Genomic DNA, 26947 nt, shown 5'->3' on the forward strand with positions numbered 1-26947 from the left:
GGGACATTTTAGATGCATCATGGTGAAAACCCTGTTAAAACTTGACAAAAACATCCTGGCAAAAATAGGTTTTTACAGGCAAAAACACAAAGTCTGTCTAGAGCAGGAAAGATACATTTGAAATCTGTGTCAGAGTGAATTCACATATGATTATTATGTTAAAATTCTGTGACAAGCACGATAATGTACAAATGGTTAGACCCATATGTATGGGAACTCTATATACATTATGTAGCAAAAACTCAATGTGACAAAATGTAATTGTGGAAAAGTTTATTAAATTGCCTGAACAAACTTGCCTGTAAGTTTCTCACACAGACTTCAAGGGAGACTACATGAAGAGGTGTGAAAAACAAAACTGGTCTTTGATTTTGATTCTGACATGACTTTAAAAGAGGTGTGATCTTTTGATCTCAGTATAAATATGAGCTAATTTGACAACAAAAATCCATTTCAAGTGGTTATTTAACACAGACACATCTGCTGTTATGCACCTTGAGTATATTGTGCTGTTATCATTTAAAATGACAGTTTTATATTGGTGATTTTTTTTAATCATTATGATAGTAAATCAGATTGGACTGATGTGATTGTATTTTATTTTTTAAATTTTCATTTTAATTTTTTTCATTTGTCTTCCATTTACCTGCCTCACTATTTACCTCTCTGCCTCCTCAGATAGGGAAATAAATCTCATCCAGGACCTGCAGCAGTGCTCTGTGGTTTGTGACTTTCACTCGGACACAAATTGTGACCTCGAGAAGAAAGAACAGAAGCAGATGGCACTGAAACGAGTGTTGTACTACTTCAAGAACGAAACAAACACCATCACTGAGCCCATGTATCCAGAGATGGTGAACATGGTCAGTACACCTGAGGATTATAGTTTTGTGGGTTAAACTAAAGATAAAGATGAGGGTGAAACCTGGGCTGAGAATATTGCTGCGTTTACACTTTTTTCAGCTACATTTTCTCTGTTAATATTGTGTTTCTGGTGTTAAGTGTGAATAGAAAACAGAGCGACAGATAGAGTATGTAAAAGTTGGTCTAGTTGAGGTTCGCATTAACATTTCCTCATATGTCCCACAATGACACAACAGGAGTCCCTGAGTGGACACAGATTGACTTTTTGATGTCATTTGCGTTAAAATGTGATGACTTGGGTGTGAGCCTAGACTGTTCCGTGATATCCAAGTCTTTAGTATCCTGATGCTTCCTGTCGAACTGTGCGGTTGTGAGACTTGGAATAACCAGTGACCTGTGGTGATGACTGGGTGTGTTTGGTACTAGGTTTCTTCTGAGGATCCTTGGTACCTCTGGATGGAGTTTTTGTTCAATGATCAGTTACTTACAGAGATTCAGATGAGGTGTTTTACTTGCAACTATGATATTTTGGCCTTGCAGTGCATGATCCAGTGCACAGGTGCTGCAGTGTTGAAGGCATCGGTGGCTGAGGAAAGACAATTGTCTGTGGCAGATAGACGGTGACTTTTGAAAGGTGGCGATAGGTCGGTTGTATGTTTGGATGAATGCCTTCTAGTACCCAAGGTGGTGCCATGGATGTGGTGAAGCGTGGCATGAGTGAAGGCTCCCAGAATTGACATGACTGCGGAAAAAGAGAGAATTCTGGGGAGAACAATTTCTATATTCACCCTTTATTACATTTTCAGAGGTTTTAGAAAATGATGATGTTTCATGCACTCTGAGACCACGCCAAAAAAGAAAAGTTGCCTTTGATAGCAGAGAATTATTTACAAACCAAATATCCTGTCTGTTGTACATATACATGTCATACATATACACGTTATACATATACATGGATAAATAAGCTTTTCAACCTACCATCCCTGGTTCTCAAGACCAGGTACCTAAGTGGCTCTACTCTATTCTACTCTTCTATTCTACTCTTTTTTTTAGATATTTAGATATATCTTAGTATACACTAGTGTAGTTCTACCTTATACTAATTGGAATGTATTATAAAAGACATACCTTACTGAATTTTCATGTATGTCAGCTGAAAATTGACCTTTGATCTTCTTTCTTCCAGTGTGAAGCGATCATCTTCAGGACGTTGCCTCCGTTGTCCAGTCTAAATGAAGCAGACGATAATGAGTACACACTTGACGTTCCATTGCCACTCCCCCAGGTTGAGTATTGTGATCCATTTTGTAATAGTTTAACCAAGATACAGGTCAGGTTTTGGAATGTGCCCCAGTGCATCCACCACATGATGAAAGCTTGTTGGATCCTGGGTGGAAAAAAACTGAGTTCACTTACCACTTAGTTTTATCCTTAATGTATCCAAAAAAAAGTAATTTATAAGGGGGTGTCTTTATGCATAAAAATATGGCATAACTGCTGCAAATATATATGTAGTTTTGCAGATATAGCTACTGATGCACTGTGTCCCTTGATTCACCGTGACCCAGTTTCCCCTACTGTACCTCGTCTTTGAACACTCTGACACAAATATCATTGATTTAATTCCCAGAATTCATTGCTTTATCTTTGTTTCTCATGCAGCTGGCCCTTCAGTGCTTATCTAAGTTTTTAACCCATCCTACGTTTGACCCAAAGATTGGAGAGAAGTACATTGACAAGAAATTTGTCATGCAGGTAAGAACTACACATTATAACAACGTTGTGTGTTACAATTTGTATGGAAAACTGTTCTTACGACTGGTTTTAGTAATACGTTTCAAATAGTGAATAACCTTTCTTCTATTGCAGCTTCTTCAACTTTTTGAGAGTACAGATCCCATGGAGAGAAAAATTCTCAAAGTAGTGCTCTACGGGATCATTGAAACATTTGCTGGATTGAGAAAGTTCATCTTCAAAGAGATCAGTCACATTTTCTGCAGGTCAGTGATGTTCCCCTGCTGCACCACTCCCTTTTAAAGATGCCCAAGCCATTGTTGAGTCTGTTCTTCGTTTCCTTTATACTCAAATAATAATAATAATGATAAAAAAAAAACAATAGGAATCCCATATAAATACCGGATTGATAAGCAGTATCAGCAGAAGCAGTAGTATTATTAAACTCTTGATACCATTTCTATTTGTGGTGTTGGTACTTGTAAAATGTTTGTATTAACTTTTGTTTCTTTTCAAAGGTTTATTTATGAGACGGGTCACCACAGTGGTATTGCTGAACTCCTGGACTTAATTAGAAGGTATGGAACTGCTGATTTCACAAACAAATCTGACACATCTTTTAGGTGTTCTTGCATTTACTTTTCCTTTGATAACCACAGAGAGGAGCAAATGAAGCTGTACCATAATGATGCCTATTTAATTCCTTCCCAGTCATTTCTACAAGCTAACAAGGTTTTTCAGGTGCACTTACAGGTTTTTGTACCCACAGTTTAATCAAAGATCTTGAGGAGCCACTACGTCAAGACGACAGGAATTTCCTCTTGAAAGTTTTGATGCCTCTGCACACAGCGGAGTCACTTGGTGACTATCATCCAGAGGTAATGCGTGCAGGAAATTCTGTTTCTCTCATCATCTGAGCAGTCACCATTTCTACTCACCTGAACTTTTGTCCTCATTTTTGTATTTAAATTTCAATCCTCTGACACTAAGTGTTTCTCTTTATGTGATTTGCAGTTGGTCAGATGTGTTGCCCGGTTTTTGGAGAAGGATGAGATGGTAACTGAACCGGTACGTCAAATAACTTGTGATGCAATATTGTCTATGTAATTTACAGCAGTGGATAAAACAACAAAAAAATACAGTTATCTGCCAACAACTATTCTTCGATACAAAAGCAGATTACAAATACTAATCATCCATTCCAGCTGTCACAGAATAAGAAAGTTCACTCACTCCATCTACATTACAGCATAAAGAAAAAGTACACAACAGTACAGTTAGAATGAACAGTATTTAACCTACCTTAAAATGGGCTGCAGATGACAGGTCTCATTGTGGATCTGCAGACTTTGTTCATTCAGAAATTTGTATGTGAAGACCAAACTTAGGTGCACCATGCACACATGATGGTCAATACACAATTTTCTAAAATGGTAGTGGAGGCAACAGGTGTTAATGCAACTGCCACAATAATCACGACACCTCCAGTGTAATGCGCATGTTATATGCATGCTGATTTGTATCCTCTCCAGAAAACCTCTTGCTTCTGAAGACACCATCTCAAGATTAAGCATTTGGTGCACATGTGTGTAATGGTTACAGGCGCAATTCTGATTGGCTGATATTATGTTATGCCCACAACATACCCATGACTATTTAGGCAACTTAATCCAGCCGCTTCGTGCCCAGCACCTTGTTTTCTGCTCAGATTTGACACAGTTTAAAAAACAGAAAGCACTTTGAGACACCCCAAAATCATTTCCAACACCTATTATAGTCCATGCCCTACAGACCATCAAGATAGGGCCCATCTATATATTTGAAACCTGAAAAGATGCCACCTCTTTTTCTGAAACATACTTTATTAACGTGATTGTTCTCTTCCTTTACCATCACAACAGGTTGTGATGGCCCTCCTGAAATACTGGCCAAAGAGCAACATTAAAAAAGAACTGATGTTCTTGGATGCGCTGGAAGACATTTTGCCTATCATCGATCAATCTGTCTTCATCAAAGTACAAACACCTGTCTTTAAACGTTTGGCCAAGTGTGCATCCAGCCTGAGCCAGAAGGTAGGTGATGAGAGATCAGCAATGTTGCCTTCATGGGTCATAATCGTTTTCTATCAGGGGGTCTTTCAGTTGTGCTTTGACTTGATTGATATATCTGTCCTCTGTAGGTGGCTGAACGAACCCTTTTGTTTTTCGACAATGAAGATGTCATGATTTTGATCAGCGACAACGCAAGAACCATCATTCCAATTTTGTTGCCTGTACTAAAGAACAGTGCACAGACGCACTGGAAAGAGTAAGATACCTGACTGTAGCTGTGCAAATATCCTGACACACACACACTGCACGTCACAGCAAGTCAACACAAACACCTAGAAAAACACGACTCCAGCATGAATTGCAGCTGGCAGACACCATCGCAAATATGTCCAAAATTTAATATTGCAGTTGAAATTTGCTGCTCCCTCTCTTCCCCCTGATGAATTAAGGGGGTGATACACAGCAGTAGCATTAATCAAACAGTGATGGTAAGACATACCAGCAAAAACAACAGGAACGGTGCCAACAAAGGACGTACATACATAGTTTTTTCACATGCATGTAAGAAAACTATGAATCTTAAAGTCATTTATTTTTAATGTCTCAATCATATTATTAGTTTGGTTTTGTTAATTTATGATTGAAGTTTATAGACTAAACAATCATACAGTTATAAAAGCAGAAGTGATCATTGTAGCTGTTTCACTTATCTGGCAGTCAAATGTCTTTGTTCACAAAAATGCCACTTTTGAGTTTTGATTTTTACTTGTGTGGTTTCACAGGCGTATCAGAAATAAGACCTTCTGTCTTGTACAACGTCTGATGGACATGGAGCCGTAGTGCTTGGCTGGTCAAAGCAAGTATGTATTCTTTTATTTATCACCACTAACATCATTACCTTTGTTTTTTCCATGTCTGCTTCTTAACATACAGTGGGGTAAAAAGGTATTTAGTCAGCTCCTGATTGTGCAAGTTCTCCTGCTTAGAAAGATGAGAGAGGTCTGTAATTTTCAGCATAGGTACACTTCAACTGTGAGAGACAAAATGAGAAAAAAAAATCCAGGAAATCACATTGTAGGATTTTTAAAGAATTTATTTGTAAATTATGGTGGAAAATAAGTATTTGGTCAGTAATAAAAGTTCAACTCAGTACTTTGTAACATAATCTTTGTTGGCAATGACAGAGGTCAAACGTTTCCTGTAAGTCTTCACCAGGTTTGCGCACGCTGTAGCTGGTATTTTGGCCATGCAGATCTCCTCTAGAGCAGTGATGTTTTGGGCCTGTCGCTGGACAACATGGACTTTCAACTCCCTCCACAAATTTTCTATGTGTTTGAGGTCTGGAGACGGGCTTGGCCACTCCAGGACCTTGAATGCTTTTTACGGAGCCACTCTTTTGTTGCCTGAGTGGTGTATTTGGGATCATTGTTATGCTGGAAGACCCAGCCTCATTGCATCTTCAATGCTCTCACTGATGGAAGGAGGTTTTGGCTTAAAATCTCACGATACATGGCCCTGTTCATTCTTCCCTTAACACGGATCAGTCGTCCTGTCCCCTTTGCAGAAAAACAGCCCCAAAGCATGATGTTTCCACCCCCATGCTTCACAGTAGATATGGTGTTCTTGGGATGCAACTCCACATTCTTCTTCCTCCAAACACGACGAGTTGAGTTTTTACCAAAATGTTCTACTTTGGTTTCATCTGACCACATGATATTCTCCCAATCCTCTTCTGGATCATCCATATGCTATCTGGCAAACTTCAGACAGGCCTGAACATGTACTGGCTTAAGCAGGGGGGCACGCCTGACACTGCAGGATTTGAGTCCCTCTCTGCGTAGTGTGTAGCCTTTGTTACTTTGGTCCCAGCTCTCTGCAGGTCATTCATCAGGTCCCTCCGTGTAGTTCTGGGATTTTTGTTCACCGTTCTCATGATCATTTTGACCCCACAGGATGATATCTTGCGTGGAGCCCCAGATCGAGGGAGATTATCAATGGTCTTGTATGTCTTCAATCAGGGGCTGACTAAATACTTTTTGGCCCCATTGTAACAAAACAAGTTTTACAAATTTTGATAAAAATGTTGTGCTCTGTTGATACATTTTGAGGTGTGCCTCATAAATTTCAAAGTTTTTGTTTTTGAATTCATAAACTTACAAGATGGGTTATAATAGAATAACTAAAGTGTAACAAACTTCTGTATAAAATTTCAACAGAACGTCAACATCGTGGAACATAGAAGTGAAGAATTTGCACTGCAACAGAATGGCGTCCTGTCCGGGGTGTAACCCCCCCAATGTCCTGTGACTGCTCCAGTCTGCCCCCCCAACCCTTGACTGGATGAGGCAGGAACAGGAAATGAAGGAATGAAAGAAGTTGCAGGCATCAGATATCACAAAACATGAAGACGTCATCACCTTCACCTTAAAGACCATCAATTAGCCATTAAATAAACTAACTTTAAAAAAAGACACATTTTCCTGGTTGTCATCTCCAAACCTTTGTCTAACATTTTTTAAAATGTAGTTTTATGTTGGTTATGGTTCATATTCACTATATTTATGTGCTCTTCTCACTGCCTTCAGTGGTGTAAAACTATAATTATAAAGAGATTAACTGAATATATACACACACAGTCTGTTAGAAACAGATTCAGTGTGTATTTGAAGAAGGCATAAATATATTTGTGGTAAATGGACTGCATTTATACACCGTTTTTCCATCTGCCCCAGAAGTTCAAAGTGCTTTATAAATACGCCTCACATTCACCAGGTGAATACACATACACACCAGGTGCAACTAGGGTCTTAAGGACCTTTATCGATTTTTCTGTCTGGCTGGGTTTTGAACCGATGAGCCACATGGTCTGAAGCCCAATGTTTTACCACTAGACCATCCAGGCTGTTATCGCTGCATCACCACTGTGCTATGAAACAAAGAATGTTGCACATTGTTGATTATCTGTGTGGAAAATGGACTTTTTGCATATTTAAACCAAAGCAGAGTGTTACTGGGCTTTTAAAACATGCAACAGCTGCAGCGCTCACGAGACTGAATTGGGATTAATTCATTTAGCACTTAAAAAAGAAAGAAAGAAAGAAAGAAAACTTTGTTAGTCTGGTAAGTCCCCTGTCATCATAATGTCGGCCCAATGTAAATATGATTTAGCACTTGTTTGGGATTACAACTGATACAAAGCATCAATTTGTCTCCATAGTCTCTAATTTTGTCAGACAAGTGGACAACCCTGTCATCAGTGTAGAAATGTAATAAAATCATCAGAAAATATATGTTGCAAGTGATTACAAAAATAATTTAGTAATTATATAAAAGAAGAACCGGTTAATAACTAGAAAATGCAATTTTAAGGCAAAAACCCCACTGAGTTTATGTATAGCACATTGGAGCTGTCTCAAACAACCATGTATTTATTTTTTAGCAGTTTGTACGGCACAATTGTCAAAGGTGCACAGAGAGTCTTGATTGCTAACAGTGTGTTAATATAACTGATGTAAAAAGTCACCTTTTCCTTGAACTTTCATATAACTTTTTTCCTCAATCTGAGTTATGATAGTGTTTCCCACATGGGGGAGCCAGAGAGCTGTAGCAGTACAATGTGTGGGTCAGTTTTCTGCTCTGTGGAAGCTTCCATGACTGCTGTGGAAAGTTTGCAGTCACTATCCATCTCGTACAAGTTTACATTATAAACCTCATTCTTACTGTGTTTTCTGGCAGTGATATTCTGTAGTTCTTTGATGTCCAAATATTTCAACCTCAAATGATTGATATTATGGTTAAATCACGAGTTAAACAAGCAACATTAAATCAGTAAAGGGTTGGTAAGGTTGGTCTTACCCATGTGAAATGCCTTGAAGCAGCTTTGTTGTGATTTGGCTACATAAATAAAATCAGCAGAATTGATATTCCATCATAGAACAGAATTTATAATCTCTGGTCCAAACGTCAGTAGAATATTTATTTCAAAGCAAACGATAACACTTCATTTTTGCCTCAATTTTCAGTCAGTATTGTTTAATCATTGTGTGGGCAAGATGGAAGAAAATGTTGCAGTACTCACTCCTGTTCAGTTAGTGGCAGTAATGCGCTAACGGTTTATCAATTGGTAAACTTTGTAGGAAGAAGAAGAAACGTCAGCTGATTGGATCATAGATATTATGTCACACTCTCACTATCACTGGTACCACAGTATCTTATACAAAGAGACTGGTAGCGTGTTTTTGAAAACATGGCTGTGATTGGTCCATCTGATACGTTGGCCGCTACTGGCTATCACGCCACGCTCTGTGATTGGCTGTGGCGTAACTGCTGAAAATATAAGTTGGTTCCACTCCTCCAGAGACTGTGGTACCAGTGCTACGTTGTAAACAAAGGCTGCAGCCAATTAGAGACCGGCGTGTCTCAGCCAATCAGCAAAATGTCAGAATCCTGACTAAAAGTCACGTGACCAATTAACCCGATACCGACTCCTTTGCATTGGCTGGAGGAGTGGAACCAACTTACACTCTCACGAGCGCCACTAGCTTAGCTTATGGCAAGCTAAAAGTGGACGCTCTCGATTTGGCCGAACTTGTAGGCAGTTTTTGAGTATTCTGTGTTAGTACGCGCCCAATGAATTCCTGCTCAAAAAGTAGTTCCTTTGAGATAATGAGTATATCTCATCTAAATTAATTCTAAAAAATTACCAGTAATAAAATTATAAAGATAACTCAAGTGTTAAGAGTGGCCATAACAAATATTTAAGAAACTTAAAGTTTAGGACCAACTTCACCTGTTATCGCTCAAGCACATTGTAAACATTGACACGATGCAGTTTGGTGTGGAAGAGTTCAGAAAGATACGATTGGAATGTTTTGATTACCATTTACAGCTGGTGATGAAAGACTTGGGTGTTAACTTTGTGTTAAAGTCAGAACAAGAAGGTGCACTGAAAGAGATCTGTCTGGGAAGAGACACATTTTGTGTGTTGTCGTTCCAGCGAGAGCGGCACGCTGAGCAGGGTGGAGAAAGTAGTCCGGGGAGCTCAGCCTGTGGGCGCGAGATATCCCACAGTTCCATAATAGCAGAGATGTTGGTCCAATGAGAGCGGCACTCTGAGCATGGCGTCTACTTACATAATGTCATGTAAGTAGATGCCTCATAACTTCCTGTAACGTAATCCAGCGTCACCGCCATATTGGATTGGTCTCTTCAGAATAGGCTCGCACCAGTCGATGGAGAGTGAGCAAATTTGCCAGTATTTTGTGCTGCTTACGGTTGCAATAACCGGCACAGTATAGAAACCAGATTACCTCCCACAAATAAGATTGAACAATAATTTTGGTTATTTTACCATTTGTAATATTATGTCCACGTAGCAAATGGTACTTACGTGTAACGTTATTACAGCAGGAACTGGTACTCTCTCTCATTAGCTGTGTTTCCATCCAGCTAGTATCGCAACTCTTAAGTGGATTTTTGTTAATGTGGCAAAAGGAAGAGTGCATTTCCATCCAATTGTTATGTGCTTTTGCTTCACAATTCCCAATTTGGAATTGAGAACCATCATTTCATGCTTCAGTCATTTGTGGTGTCTGTTAGAGGTGGGCGGATCGATTCTAATATTGATAATATCGATACCAACGCTGGTATTGATATTGAATGATCCTCATGTAAAAAGGTCAATACTCAAGCTTTTTTTCTCTCCCACACGCACTGACTGCTGTGCACGTAGATTCATCAGTCTACTCTCTGTAAGAGCAGCACTGCGCTGTGTCACACAACACAGAGCAGCGCACCCTTGTATTGTGGTTTGTCAGCCCTCTACCTCAGGAGATTTTGTTTTAAGTTGTGCTGAGTGATATTTTTTAAACAAAAATTTTGATTGTGATAAATCAAATCAAATCAATTTTATTTATATTGCGCCAAATCACAACAAACAGTTGCCCCAAGGTGCTTTATATTGTAAGGCAAAGCCATACAATAATTACGGAAAAAGCCCAACGGTCAAAACGACCCCCTGTGAGCAAGCACTTGGTGACAGTGGGAAGGAAAAACTCCCTTTTAACAGGAAGAAACCTCCAGCAGAACCAGGCTCAGGGAGGGGCAGTCTTCTGCTGTGACTGGTTGGGGCTGAGGGAGAGAACCAGGAAAAAGACATGCAGTGGAGGGGAGCAGAGATCAATCACTAATGATTAAATGCAGAGTGGTGCATATACAGCAAAAAGAGAAAGAAACACTCAGTGCATCATGGGAACCCCCCAGCAGTCTAAGTCTATAGCAGCATAACTAAGGGATGGTTCAGGGTCACCTGATCCAGCCCTAACTATAAGCTTTAGCAAAAAGGAAAGTTTTAAGCCTAATCTTAAAAGTAGAGAGGGTGTCTGTCTCCCTGATCTGAATTGGGAGCTGGTTCCACAGGAGAGGAGCCTGAAAGCTGAAGGCTCTGCCTCCCATTCTACTCTTACAAACCCTAGGAACTACAAGTAAGCCTGCAGTCTGAGAGCGAAGCGCTCTATTGGGATGATATGGTACTATGAGGTCCCTAAGATAAGATGGGACCTGATTATTCAAAACCTTATAAGTAAGAAGAAGAATTTTCAATTCTATTCTAGAATTAACAGGAAGCCAATGAAGAGAGGCCAATATGGGTGACATATGCTCTCTATCTTTCTAGTCCCTGTCAGTACTCTAGCTGCAGCATTTTGAATTAACTGAAGGCTTTTCAGGGAACTTTTAGGACAACCTGATAATAATGAATTACAATAGTCCAGCCTAGAGGAAATAAATGCATGAATTAGTTTTTCAGCATCACTCTGAGACAAGACCTTTCTAATTTTAGAGATATTGCGCAAATGCAAAAAAGCAGTCCTACATATTTGTTTAATATGCGTGTCAGCTACCGTAAAATGGTGTATTGGCAGCATTTTTCATAAGTCGGCATATGTTGGCTAAATCATCAAGGTGTGACAGGCCTATTACAATAATAAAATATGAGGGTCAGCTGAAAAGTTCTGCCTCCAATGTAATTATATGAATACAATCAGGCTAATGAAGTGAAACTGGTACAAGAGTATTCATTTACTTACTGACTATTTCCACACCAAGCGGTGCATGCATAGAATCGACTTTGGCTTAACACATGCAAACAGTAGTCTGTAAATAATGTCAACGTCTATAGATGTACTTTATAATTATTGAATTCCTCTTGTCGGAGCGTTGTGCACTCAAGTACATTGATTGATGAACTATAACTGACTATACATAACCAGGCCTGTAGGGGACGTCCTATAACAGCCACAGATGCACAGCATCACATGCGAGACCGACTGCATAGTCCTTACAGAATTTTTGGAATAAGGCAACACTGTCAATGCCAACCGATATACGGACACTTTGCAAAAAGCTCCACACACTCTTGAAGATGCAATTCTTCAGTGTGACAGTGCCCATCTGCACATGAGTGGACAAACAGGATTCGTTGCAGAGGTTCAAATTCACCCCTCCTATACAGTCTGGATCTTGCACCCTCTGACTTTTTCCTTTTTCCCAAGCTGAAAGAAAACCTGAAGGGACACTGTTACAGTAATGATCCAGACGTGCAAGCAGATGGGCACCACTGGTGCCAAGAGAAGACACCAGGTTTCTTTAATGAAGGGATGCAAAAACATGTCCGGCATTGGTACAAATGTGTGGAAAGGGAAGATGACTATGTGGAAAAGTACTGACACTGATAGAGAATATTCCAAGCTTTAACAGATATGGGATTCATGTGATTATCTTGCTTGTTATTGAAATAATCATGTAGGAGGCAGAAACTTAGTATTTCTCTATTTTGCATTATCTTGATTTTCCATGCCTAGGTATTGTAGTTGTATTTGTGTTCTATTAGATCACTTTACTTCGTCCTACTGTGGTTAGCACTGTTGCCTCACAGCAACAAGGTCGTGGGTTTGCGTCCTACCTGGGGGCTTTTTCTGTGCAGTTTGCATGTTTTCTCCATGTTCACGTGGGTTCCCTCCGGGTGCTCTGGCTTCCTCCCACATCTAAAGACATGCAGGTTAGGTGGACTGGAAAGTTTAAATTGTCCATAGGTGTGCGTGCATGTGTGAATGTGTTTGTCCATCTACATATGGCCCTACGATAGAGTGGCGTCCTGTCTAGGGTGTACTCAGCCTCACACCCAGCGACTGCTTAATTGGAGTAAGCAGGTATAGTGGATGGATGGGTGTAGCGTATATACAGCCATGATTTCCAATGCAGGTAGTTCTGTCTCTTTGAGCTAAAGTGTGTCCTTCCGCAAACCCGACCCTTGAAGACTTACGAGGGCTGTCCATAAAGTATATGTCCTTTTTATTTTTTTCAAAAACTATATGGATTTCATTCATATGTTTTTACGTCAGACATGCATGAACCCTCGTGCGCATGCGTGAGTTTTTCCACGCCTGTCGGTGACGTCATTCGCCTGTGAGCACTCCTTGTGGGAGGAGTCGTCCAGCCCCTCGTCGGAATTCCTTTGTCTGAGAAGATGCTGAGAGACTGGCTCTTCGTTTGATCAAAATTTTTTCTAAACCTGTGAGGCACATCGAAGTGGACATGGTTCGAAAAATTAAGCTGGTTTTCAGTGAAAATTTTTACGGCTGATGAGAGATTTTGAGGTGACACTGTCGCTTTAAGGACTTCCCACGGTGCAAGACGTCGCACTGCACGCTCAGGCGGCGTCATCAGCCTGTTTCAAGCTGAAAACCTCCACATTTCAGGCTCTATTGATCCAGGACGTCGTGAGAGAACAGAGAAGTTTCAGAAGAAGTTGGTTTCAGCATTTTATCCGGATATTCCACTGTTAAAGGAGATTTTTTTAATGAAAGACGTGCGGACGGGTCCGTGCGTCAGGACGCAGCCGGTGCGGTGCGGTGGCACAGGAAAAATACAATCGCTCTAAACAGGGGCGAGAAAAAAATAGGAGGTTATTATGTTGATGGGTATGCTCAGATTGACAGCCGGATAAAAGTGTGGGAGTTTCTCGGGTGTTTTTACCACGGGTGTGCAACGTGTTTTACACAGCACGAAATAAACCCTGTCACAAACACCTCATTTGGAGAGCTCCACGCAGCGTGTCAGAAAATAGCTTTTCTGCGGGCTATCCCGGGCGTCACCCTCAGCGTAATTTGGGAACATCAGTGGCTTGAAATGAGGCTGAGGGATGAGAGCGTTCGGCGTTTCCTTGCTCGCAGGGGGTTACCGTCGCCCCTCGAACCTCGCGACGCTTTATACGGCGGTCGGACTTGCGCGTCCCGTCTGAGGTACACGGCTAAGCAAGATGAGAGGGTCTATTACGTCGACGTGACCTCGCTGTATCCTTACGTTAACGTAAATTTCACATATCCCACGGGGCATCCGGAAATTATCGAGAGAAATTTCCGAGACCCCAGGACTTATTTTGGGCTCATCAAAGCCGTCGTGTATCCGCCCCGGGGGCTAAAATTCCCCGTCCTCCCACACAGAACTCCTCACGGTAAACTGGTGTTTACTCTGTGTCGCACCTGCGCTGATGAAAATAATCAAGCTGCAGCGTGCACACACAGTCAGCAGCAGAGAGCTCTGTCTGGGACTTGGACGACCCCGGAATTCCACAAAGCTCTGGATACAGGCTATGTTGTAGCTAAGATTTTTGAAGTCTGGCATTTTGAGGAAAAAAGTGATAAAATCTTTGAGGGGTACATAAACACCTTCTTAAAACACAAGCAGGAAGCCTCTGGTTTCCCTCCCGAATTTGATAAAGACCCCGAGAGCAGAGAAAAATATATCACGGACTACTGGCTGAATCAGAAGATTCGTTTAGACCCAGAAAAAAATCAGTCACAATCCGGCAAAACGACAGATGGCTAAGATCTGCCAGAGGGCAAATCTGACGCAGACCGCGTTCGTTAAAAACGCTGACGATCTGTTCAGGTATCTGTTTTCTGAAGAGTACGAGGTCACATATCTAACATTCCTCAGCAGTCAGGTGGCTATGGTTCAATGGAGGTACGGCCCGCGGTACGTCAGCCGACCGGGTAAAGCCGTCAATATTTTCATCGCAGCGTTTACAACGGCGTACGCGCGTTTGACCTTGTACGGTTTTATGGAGGCTGTGGCAAATCCTGACAGGATTCTGTATTATGATACCGATAGCCTGATTTACGTTTGTAGGCGGGGTGAAACCCCGCTGCCTACCGGTATTTATCTGGGGCAGCTCACCGACGAGTTGAACGGCGATGTCATCACAGAGTTTGCAGCAGCGGGGCCTAAAAGTTACGCATATAAAACCGTACGAGGTAAAACGGTCATGCGTGTGAAGGGGATCACTCAAACCCACGAGAGCTGTCAGAAAATAAACTTTGACAGCGTCAAAGATCTGGTCGAGGGTTATATAAAAGACCCCGCCCTCGCTGCATCTATCAAAACACCGCAGCAGGGAATTAAACGTCATAAAAGCAGTTTCAGCTTGACAAACGTGTCATTTCAAAAATCCTTCAGGGTGGTGTATGACAAGCGGCGTCTTTTAAAGGACGGGGAAACCGAACCGTTCGGATTTTGAAACATGTCTCACTCGGGAAATACGGTGGAGATTGACCCTAGACTTCAGCCCCCATTCTCCTGTCTCATCGTTGGACCGAGTGGTTCGGGAAAGACTGTGTTTGTGAAAACATTGCTGGAAAATTGTAGCCACGCTATGAGATATGTGCCTGACAACATTGTATGGCTGTATACGTCTGAACAACCTCTGTATTCTGAACTGAAGAATAAAAATATTAAATTTGTAAGAGGACTCCCTGACTCATTTCTGGACGACAGCCTTTTCCCTGAAGGTCAGAGCCATCTGGTTATTTTGGACGATCTCATCTTTCAAGCAACGGATCATCCTGAAGTTGTAAGAATTTTCACGCAGTACAGACATCACCGGAATATGAGCGTCATCATGATCACACAGAACGTGTTTCATAAAGGGAAATACAGTCGAACCATCAGTTTGAATTGTAATTATATGGTGCTGTTTAAAAACCCCAGAGACAAGTTACAGATGAACATTCTGGCTCAGCAAATGTTTCCCGGCAGAAAACAATTTATTTTGGAGGCTCTTGATGATGCTACGAGCGTACCTTACGGGTATTTATTACTGGATTGCACGCAGGAGTGTCCAGATCAGTTCAGACTGAGATCGGGATTACTCCCGCAGGAGTGGCCCACGGTTTATTTACAGAAAGATAAACGGACATGAGCTCTCTTTTAAAAAGGAACGCCCCCGCTCTTAAAGCGCTAATCAGAGCCGGGGCGAGGGAGCGTCACCACAGCCTGAAGACCTGCAGGGCGGAGCTTCTGAAAACTTTATCCGAGATCGCTTTGAATATATTAAAGGGGAATATCGCCTTGAGCGACTCTCAATTCCGTGCCTTGAAAAAACGAAAAAGAGTTTTACGTCTTCTGGCCGATAGAAAAACCAGTTACAAAAAGAAGCGGGGAGCGTTGATTCAGACAGGCGGCTTTCTCCTGCCTCTGCTCGCCGCGGCCCTGCCCGTTATAACGAGTCTAATAGTACCCAGAGGATAATGGCGTTCAAAGCGGCGCAAAAGATGTTTTTACTGACTCCTCAACAGATGCTTCAACTCGGTCATTCCGTTCCGCCGAGCGGAAATAACATCAGACAAACGGCGGAAAATGATTTAGACTCGCGAATGCGGGCCGTGCTGGAAGAACATACTCACTCCCCTTATGAAAAAATTAAAAGGTATGAGGCTCTGCTGCAGCGCTATTTAACCCTGATCAAACAGGGGGAACTCGAATCACGCGTTTCACCCCCGCAAGAGACTCGCGTCGCTAAGCAACCTGAGGAGGAGGGGGTGGAGGAGGAGGAGGAGGTGGATGAGACTGTCACAGAGGTCCTGAAGAATATCCCCTCCAGAGAGCGTAGAAACGCTGAATATATTATGAGGAAATTGTCGGTGGGTGATACGCGCTGGAGTCCGTCGGGGGAATTTATTTACAAGGGGAAAGTCGTGAGGGGGTCTCACGCCATAGATCTTATGAAACATCTCGGATCCTCGTTCAAGAAATCGAGCCCCCCTACAGGCTGGTTGAAGTTCCTCAATATTTTACAGGAGCGGAACATTCCGGTGGCGTGCGTATCAAACCCGCAAGCCCGCGAGCAGTTTCAGAAGCTTAAAAAAGGACGGAGCAGCTCGCCGGATGAAACCCTTCTTTTAACCGATTCGCCGGCCAGGAAGAAACTTAAGAAAAAAAAGACTTCCAACGCTGGGAAGGTTTCTCACCATAAAAGGAGGGTGTCGAATTAAAAACTGACTGGATATTATGATCAAGATTCTTTAAAATACATCGCAGTCAGACACGTTTTTGTATATTGTTACTAATAAAACACCGACTGAAACTCATCTCCGGCCTTCATCACTTTTATTCGGCATATGGTTTAAAAAACAACTTTCAACACTTCTCTACTTAATAACAACGATGCAAAAAACGAAAAACATTAAAGGTATGATCGGGGGTGCATTTTCTACACATCTGGAACATTTTTCACAAAAACAAAACATAAAAAAATCAAAGATCAACGCATCTTTCTACGCTTAATAACGGGGGTTTAAATTATGCAAACGCGATAAAACTTTAAAGGTATGATCGGGAGACCGCTCTCACACATCCATCCCGTTTTCAGGCGAAAAAAACACATAAAAAAAAAATCAAAGGTCAACGTTTCTTTCTACGCTTAATAACGGGGGTTTAAATTATGCAAACGTGATAAAACTTTAAAGGTATGATCGGGAGACCGCTCTCACACATCCACCCCGTTTTCAGGCGAAAAAAACACATAAAAATTCAAAGGTCAAAGGTCAACGCATCTTTCTACGCTTAATAACGGGGGTTTAAATTATGCAAACGCGATAAAACTTTAAAGGTATGATCGGGAGAGCGTTCTAAGACGGGGGTTACATTTTCACACGGAAAAACATAAAAAAAATAGGAACGCCGGTTAACACAAGCCGTGACAATATTTAAACTCATGCAAAGGCCCTGCTAGCTGGTTACAGGAGGTATTGCAGCTTTTCTTAAGGCAATAACGATATCTTTTCACAAAATTAAAAACCAAATCATCGTTCGCGATAGTATTTTCGGTGTATAAAGACACCACGTCCTGGTACGACTTCCCAGTGGCTCTGTTATACAGATAATACACGCAGTGTTGTCCACATACGTCCGATAACTCGTGCTGAAGCTGTTTGTTGTGATACAGAATGTTTTTAACATCTGGGAGATTCTCCAGATATCGCAGGATGCTTTTAGGGTAGTATTCAAAGTCAGGGCTGAGGCCGAACGAGTCAAAAAATGTGGCTCGACCATTTTTTTCAACGGTGAGCGCTAACCAGTGTTCCCCCGGTAAATGTCTAGGGTGGGTGTTTACAATGAAATATACGGGAGGGTCCGGCTTGATCCGGAATAACTCGTCAGACGCAAAAACACCGGCGAACAGGTCTCCTATTAAGCCCCTCATAACAGCGTCCAATTCCAGGGTGTTCATCAGTAAAAATCCACAAGGACCTGTTGCTTGGAATTAATCTCCAGGAGAGAATCGTAACACACGTACACTATCAGCGTGGTGGTATGCGGAGTCGCGACTCTGAATCTCATCTCAAGTCGCAGGGTCCCTGTAGAGACGGGGCTCAGAGCGCCGCTGTCCTCCTCCGGGTTTAAATTGAAGACGTACAGCGCATAGCCGAGCGCAAAATCCTCCCGGTCTATACAGAGAGGCAGGTCCTTGAGGTGTCGCCCGGTCGCGGTGTAGAGATTGTAAAACTCCCTGACAGAGAGTCCGTTGTTAAATTCAGGCTGGAAAGCTTTAGCCGGCAGCTGTCTCCCATTTTGACTGAGTGCGAGGTACTCCAGGTCATAGTGTGCAAATTCAAACGGGGACAGATCTCTTCTCCCGCTGAATGCGTTGTGATTCACCATACCCAGAACCACATATTTGGGCATGGTTCCTAAAAACAGGTTCTCCTGGTTGCATATCCTGGAATGGCTGGGGAAGTCTTAACGTTGATTCGTGATAACGGGTACACGGCGTTCCCTTTCATGAGAGCTGCGGAGTGACCCAATCTCACTGCAGGGGATACGGTGACTTTCTTAATGAATAGGGACGCGCCCAGAATTTTCAGCTTGAAAGTGGAGGCCGCCAGCCCCATCAGGCAGAAAGCATCGCTGGCTCGAATTAATTTAACTCTTAGATCAACGTTATTCAGAAGAAGCCTCACGCAGAAAAATATGTCCGCGTGCAGCGGACCCTGAACTTGAAATTCACGCGATTCGGCGCTAAAGCGCGCTCTGCTCACGAGGCCTTTATTCGGGCCCGCGTCCTCCACAGCGGTCGAATTGTGCTGACCCAGGGTGTCCTTGTAAAACAAACCGCCCATGAACTGCGATTTCAATGAAGCGGGTGAAAAGTTCAGCAGCGTCTCAATCATTGCCCTGTACGGGTGCGTCGCGCTGGACTGGGAAATCAGCCGGTCACACAGAGTCACGTCGACTTGCGAGAAAATCGTATTGAGAGGATAATTTATTACGCCCACGCGGGCGTCATTAGCCAGGTCAGTCCCGTCGGCGTTTGTAATTTTCAATCGCAGATAAAGCAGCGTATTATTGAGGTCTAAATACCTCTCACCGTCTCCGGGGATAAAAAACTCGATAGGGCCCATGTTCATCAGGGCTGATAACGGGCTGACTTCAACGTATTGGCTTTGCTCGATGGACAGCTGGGTCCCGGGGACGGCGAATAAATCCAATTCGCTCATGGTGCATTCGGGGGAATTATTTCGCAAAAGAGACATTGTTTAAGAGAAAATATCCCCGGACAACCTCCTCTTCTTATGCTTCCTTCGAACTGTTCTGCTTTTTCCGGGGTTCTTTCACTTTTTAACCGTTTTGTCCCGTTTCCCCGGGGGGCGTTTCCGGGGCCTTCTTGAGAGCACCATGATCCCGAACCCCCGCTGCTGCTCGGGTTCCTGACTCCGTCCGGCCCTCTCAACAACGCGGCTCACTACGTCGGAAGCGATGCTTCGAGCGGCGTTTTTCAGGTGAGGTTTGGCGATCGTGTATCCTTGTTTAATCAGCGGCGACACAAATTTGAACAGTTTCGAAAATATGTTCCCGAGCCCGCACCCGTACATAACAGGAGCGCCGTGGAAGCCGTGAAGGCCGTTCCCGACTTGATTTTCATATTAAGGCACAAATCTATAAATGTTGGCTTTGTGCGCTGCCCCGGCCATTTTTTTATCCCGCTGGTTTAAAATGTAATGTCACAACCACTTTACCGTATCTGAAATCCACCGGTCGATCTTGATCGCTTTGATTTCGATGCGTATCGTCTCAATATGTCTTTTGGAGACCGGGATGTAATAAGCGGGGTTGAATTTCTTTGTAATTATTTCCCCGAAACGACCTCCAATTTCGAACGCTCGGAGGAGAGGAGCAAAAGCGTCGCCCACCGCCTGAGGCTGTACAACGTCTGTATAACAGAACAGGTGATACATGCCCGCTTTTATATTGGGGTAGCGGGGAGAGCTCGTGACCCCGGGTCCACATCTCAGCCATTGATTAGGCTGTATCCCCAGCATGTACGCCGTCGGGGCTTCAAAATATACCTGGCAGGTACCATCTCCTTCCCACAGAAACTTTTTCTGGATATCGTCATATTTTAAAGTCAGATTCAGATCTATAGTCTTCAAACGAGGGTTTATCCGCGCTGCAATAACCTCAAAGTTATCGTAATATCCGTGTCAAAAAACTGCGATGGTGAACGGCGAGTTTGTTCTTGGGCGGTAAGCCCGTAATTTTCATCACCTGAAACGTACAGGAAGGCTTTTCCGGGATATTTAACCAGGTGTGCGGATAAGAAATTTCCGTCAGCGCCACATCCCAGTCACCCTCTAGATCCAGGTGTCGAGCCAAGTCCACCTGGTAGCATGAAATTGTGTTGTCCGGGAATACTTTTAGGCTGGCGTTTGAAGGCAGAGTCATATAAAATCCGTGTTTCAGATCCCGATCCATTTCTCATATGTCGGTTGAAGGTAAATGTTCTCATATTTATACGGCCATCAGCTGGTCCGCGGAACCCAGGAGTTAAATTTCTCGGGCCAATTTTTCCATCTGACAAATACAAATTTCTTCCCCTTGGTAAAACGTTAACGAATAATTTCTTGAACCTGATACGGTCTGTCTTTTGCTATTTTAACCTTCTGCAATTCTGGTTCATAGAATGAACCTTCAATGATCTCGCCGTCATAATCTTTCAGTTTATAAACGGGCGGCGTACGTTGTATACATTCTGACACCGTGAACATTTCATCCGTAAAACTTTGTACATATTTTTATCAAAAACTCCCCTGAGCTTGGAGACCCTGACTATATCTCCGACCTTATATTTAAACTTCGCAGGCCTCCTGCATAGGGTGGATGCCCCGTACAAATTTTGAAACACTTGATCCACCTTTCGAGCATTAACCTCATTCGGTCTCATCTTAATGCTTTTATGATAACTTTCGTTATAAGCCGTGAGTAAAGACGGCAGGACGTCGATGTATCTTCGCGTGTTTTTAGCAGTAAAATATCTCCACATTCTCGTCTTTAGCGTGCGATTAAACCTCTCGACAACCGAGGCTTTCAGATCAGTGGCCGTGGCAAAATGTAGAATCCGGTGTTTTTTCATTAAATCCTTGAACGGTTTGTTAAAAACTCTTTCCCAGCATCAGTCTGCAGCTTCAGAGGCACCCCGCTGTGCTTTAAGAGCGAGGCAAAGGCCTGTGAGACTTTGCGCCCTTGCTTTGACTTCAGGGGTCTGGCATACGCTTTTTTTGAGAATATATCGATAACGGTCAGCAGGTACTTGTACCCGTTGTTAAAATCTGATAACCCCTGCATGTCGCATAAATCCGCCTGAAATTGGTTAAGCGGGTTTGTGACAAATACTCTATTTCTTGGAAAATGCGTCCTGGCAGGTTTGTGTAATGTGTATGCATCTTCCCCCGACAGGAAATCTCTGATATGCTTCATACGAATTTTAGATCCGTGATGATCGCTCAGAGCCCTGCGTAAACGCTCCGGCCCTCCAAAACTCCCCGGATTTACCGGACTATAATATATATCCTTCATTAACCCTCATCACCCATCTTTTAAGATGGATCTCTTCAGAATGATGAACCGGATAGTCCTTTTTGCATTTTTATATGTTTTAGCGAACATAAATATTAGTCTTTTGTTTTAAATAGGCGCTCTTGGAAACGTTAAATTGAACTCTGATTCAGCACCGCGGAGAGCGCTCACAGAGCAGCCTCGACCTTTTAATAAGACCGTGTAAAAACCCCACATTAATTCATACGGGAACCTTTTTTCCACCAAAACCTCGTTTGTATGACTCTGTCTTGCAATATGAAGCGCCTTGGGGCAACTGTTTTGTTGTGGTTTTGGCGCTATATAAATTTGATTTGTAAAACATTTCACCCTTTTTTCAACAATATTATTGGAAAGAACACTGACCGTCTGAGTTTTAGAATGTATGCTTTATTACATTCATTAAAGTCACACACAGAGAAAAAAACAATTGTTCATGTTTATTAAACACAGCATACGTGAAGGAAAACATTAAGAAAAAAGTATTTGGTCCACTTACATGAAGAAAAAAAAGTATACGTTCACGTACAAAACTGGAAAACTCTCAGTAATACATCTCCCCCGCATTTACGGTTTATTTCAGTATTCAGCTGTAAAAGTGTAGGAACAATCTCCCCTCTGGACAGTCCCATCTGTTTCACGCGGCATGCTATCACATCCACAAACAGCGTGTATAATGTAAGCAGGTGCAGCGGATTACACCGTGTAAAATCGTCAGTGGTCAAAACAGAGATTTCAGTAATACGTTGTACAGAGATTTTTCAGATGAATGGAGAGCCGCGTTGTAGATATGATCTGTCCAGACTCCGGGCCCGGGGCGACGTCTGATAACGTCGAAGACCCTCTCCATAGCGCATGAAGGCGGGGTGTCTGGGGTCTCCAGCCTGCGAATGACTGCCCGCTCCAGCTTATACGAGAGTCCACGTATAATATAAACTTCCCGCAAGCTTTGAAAGAGACTCATCACACAATTACCCATGACTGTAAACAATATAATGATATTTTAAAAAAAATGCAGGTTTTTTTTTCTTCAGTCGTCTGAGTTATAGACGGATACATCCCCTCCAGGTCGAGATCTGCGTCTTCACCGAAACATGTGTACAGTTCGTTGATCTTTGCTTCAAAATTATCAGTGTATTCAGCTCAGTGAGGATGTTTTCTAACCGCCCCCTGAACCCTCGCAGCCGATGGGTTGAGGAAGCGCTGGGCTAGGAGTTTTACCACAGCCGGAATGAAGGTCGGTCTCCAGAGTCTCACCATTAATCTCTCAAAATGTCCGGTAAAGAAATATTCATTTAACAGTTCCAGGCACTCGTGCTGGCGCTGGCTGGGGTGATCGATCTCACACCCGTAACAGAGTTTTTGTCTGTAACTTTTGATCACAGCCAAAAGTAAGTGGGCCACGCCGACTTTCACCGTTTTCAGGAATTCCTCTGACAGGAACCCATCTGGCCGGTTTGATGCGTAAGATGTGGCGTATTTCTCAGCCCGCTCGAGGTCTTGTACCTCCCCCGGACTCGCGGCCTCCGTGACAGCGGGAAGAGAGCCCACGCCTCCCGGGCTGGAAAGCGCGTGAGAAGGATGGATCTCGCCCCAGACCGGTTCAAGCTGAACTCCCACACGGGCTCTCGTACCCACCGCGGGTCGTGAAGCCTTCTGGCGCCGGTCCTGATTCACGACCTGCCCCGGGGATTCCAGGTCTGTGACGGATTCTGACGTGGCACGCTGCCACTAACTCGCTCCAATTTAATTTCACCCTCAGAGTCAGTGTCAGGAGGTCCCCGCTGAAATATCACCCTATAAGCGCGGCCCTGGGTGCTGAGCCCAGGTGAGTTGGAAGCGTGTTTTCCTCTTTCCGGCGTCCGATCTCCTGGAGGCTAGGGTTGACCGTGTCGCGAATCATTGACCCTGCAGCCGCGGAGAACACTCCCCAGTCGGCGGAAGTAAGTGCCACCCGTGGGGTTCCTCGAGTGGCAGTCTCACCCTCAGCCAGAGTGAAGAAACTTACTTGGGCAAAATACGGATCGAACGTGTAAGTTAAACGTTCGGGCCCCTCCAGGCCGTACGTCAATCTTCCTCCGGTATCGGCTGACTCAAGCAGCTGACGTACATCCTCGCTTTTTTTTGGCGCGAGCGAGCCCTCTGTCCGTCATGCTGATGTTGACGGGCGTCTCACAGATGTAGCGGAGGATTGGAGGTTCGTCCTCGCCATGGTGAATGCTGTATGTCACTCTGTCGTCGAAAAAGGGGATTTTTAAACAACCCTGTCTTCGCCCGCGGCGCATTAATTCATCACCTCGGTGAATAAAAACACCATCTGGCGTGAGTGAGAAGAAACTTTGTTTTTTTTTTTTCCGGCTTCATCACCTCGGGGCGCATCTCGATCAGCGGGTGTCCCGCTGATCGATCGGCTAATATCTTAAAAGAAACTGGATCTGCCGTAACTGAGAAGGGGCTTTGTTTTTCCGTCTTCAAACAAGCCCAGCGAACGACCCGTCATCAGGAAATTGGAGGTAATAAAACATTCAAGCTTCAACCAAAGATTCAAGCTTCTCTACTATGTTATAAAAGACCATCCGGCCTGACACCCCCGCTCCGCAGGTCACACACACACACACACACGCCTCCGAAACACACACACACACACACACAGTTAGCGTCTGCAACAGGTATTACAGCCGTGGGGTCATGTTTCCGTGAGGAGCTCTATGCGTGGGTATTTGACCGTCTTGCTGCAAAGACAACCGTAGCAGTTGAGAGACGGCTATTTTTTTAACCCTTCTTTAATTTAAGAATTAAAAAACAGAAAAGGAGACGCATTAATTTAAGAATTAAAAAAATATTAAAGGCGTATAAAATATTCGTGTTTAATCACTAAATGAAGAAAACCTCCCATAATTATGCATAAGATACGGTATTTTTTTATTCCTTCTTTAATTGAGGCATTAAAAACCATAAAATGACGCGCTTTAATTTAAGAATTAAAATATTAAAGGGGTATTAAATAATAGACACTGATTTATGTTTAATTATTTTCAGAATTAGTATTCTTTAATACATTAAAAGATCTAGGTATTTTTTAATCGTTCTTTACATTCATGAAATAAAATGACATTAAAATTTAGACCCGGGTGGGAGGGAGGTAGGGATTGGAGGCGGGTGCTTGGGGCGGGGTTAGGGGAGGAGCTTCGGGGTGGGGCTAGGGGAGGAGCTTGGGGTGGGCTAGGGGAGGAGCCAGGGGCAGGACTAGGGGAGGAGCCAGGGTAGGGCTTGGAGGCGGGACTAGGGGAGGGGCTAGGGGCGGGGCTTAAGGGCAGGGCATAGTGACATAATCGATTCTGATTGTCTGTGACGTCCTAAGGGGCGGGATTAGGGCGGGGCTTAGTGACCATAGTCGATTCTGCTTGGCTGACAGGGCATAATCACTTTTTGACATAAGGTGTCCAGCTTTCTCTCTTTGGGGCAACTGTTTGTTGTGATTTGGTGCTATATAAATAAAATTGATTTGATTTGATATCATAGCCACAATAGCACCATGAGTTTGAGGGCGTAACCTCCATAATTTTCTAAGGGCCTTACGCCAGGAAATACAAATCATTGTAGTCATTGAAGGACCAGAGTGGGGCACCATAGAAGCTACAACAATACTGTTTAAATAATCTACATACATAGTCAGGGTCAATGTAAATATTCCACTGATTGTCATGGCATTGACATGTCACTTGTTGTGTTGTTGATTCTATTGTAACTCCTTTCACCCATTTTTGTAGTTCAAACCCATTTGAACTGCCTCAGTTCTCAAAAATAATGGACTAGTACTAGGTCCAATCCTGTTTAATCTGTACATAAATGACATATTTAATGTTATCACAGTCATTAAAATTAATTCTCTTTGCTGATGACACCAATATTTTTTTATAATAGCTCAGATTACAATGAGCTTATGGATACGGTGAATGTGGAAATGAATAAACTAAAAAAATGGATGGATACAAACAAATTAATTTTAAATCTAAACAAAACAAAAGTAATGACTTTTGGTAATCACAAAAGCAATCCATACTTTAAAGTTATTATTAATGGTGTACAAATTGAAAACGTACTTGAGAATAAATTCCTAGGTATAATTATGGTTAGTAAATTATCATGGAAAGTTCACATCAGGCATATAAAAAACAAAATTGCCAAGAGCCTCTCACTTATAGATAAAGTTAAACAATATCTTGATCATAACGCACTGCGTATGTTATACTGTTCCTTGGTGTTCCCCTACTTTACATACTGTGTTGAAGTATGGGGCAACAATTTCAAATGCTCATTAAATCCATTATTTTTAAAAGTTAAAAGTTGGGCATTCACAAAGTTAGCTACTTAGAACATGCTCATGATCTCTTTATTCAGTCCAAGTTATTAAAATTGTATGACCTTGTAAAATATAATACACTCATCTTGCTCTTTAAAGCTTTTAATAATCAACTACCGAACAACTTGCAAAAATGTTTTGCTCTTAAAGAGAACATTCATAATTTGAGAGGCTATGGAGATTTTGTTCTGCCTAATGTTAGAACTATTCGAAAAAGATTTTGTGTGACACTTTGCGGGGTGAAATTGTGGAATGCTCTGGATTTACAGCAAAAACTCTGCCGAAACATTCACAAATTCAAGTCCTTATATAAAGATGTGGTTTGGTCTGTATACAGAGAGAATAGAATTTAATGTACTGTTCTTTATCAGTGTTGTGCTGTACCTTATGATTCCTTACCATTGTTGGTATGTGCTATATCTTGTTGTTACCATTTTGGTATTTTTGTCCTTACCATTGCTGGTATCTACCTTTGTTGCTAACAATAACCTTGAATATGTATAAATTGTTGTTTTATGTTTTGTTTTGTTTTTTATTTTTGTTTTCAGTTGAACTGACAAGGAAGTCATTGTGATTATTATTTTGTGTTAAAATTAATGATGGGGTGGGATTTAATAGTTTCTTCTTCCCACTCCTTTTCGAGCTAAATGATGAATTTATTGCATATGTACTGGATATATGTATTATTTTTCTTTTGTATTAACCTGCTCGAAATGAATAAACAAAA

General features: G+C 42.5%; 1 protein-coding gene across 1 annotated transcript; it reads left to right on the forward strand.

Annotated features, from left to right (window-relative positions):
- The first annotated feature begins 779 nt into the window (after positions 1 to 779).
- Positions 780 to 4909, forward strand: LOC117531897 (serine/threonine-protein phosphatase 2A 56 kDa regulatory subunit gamma isoform-like). The gene is made up of 9 exons (XM_034195087.1): positions 780 to 863; positions 2051 to 2149; positions 2527 to 2619; positions 2734 to 2864; positions 3117 to 3176; positions 3368 to 3476; positions 3613 to 3666; positions 4500 to 4670; positions 4778 to 4909. The coding sequence occupies exons 1-9, from the start codon at positions 780 to 782 to the stop codon at positions 4907 to 4909; spliced, it is 933 nt and encodes a 310-aa protein (XP_034050978.1).
- Positions 4910 to 26947: the final 22038 nt, after the last annotated feature.

Source organism: Thalassophryne amazonica, chromosome 19 (assembly GCF_902500255.1).
Source record: "Thalassophryne amazonica chromosome 19, fThaAma1.1, whole genome shotgun sequence".
NCBI lineage: Eukaryota > Metazoa > Chordata > Actinopteri > Batrachoidiformes > Batrachoididae > Thalassophryne > Thalassophryne amazonica.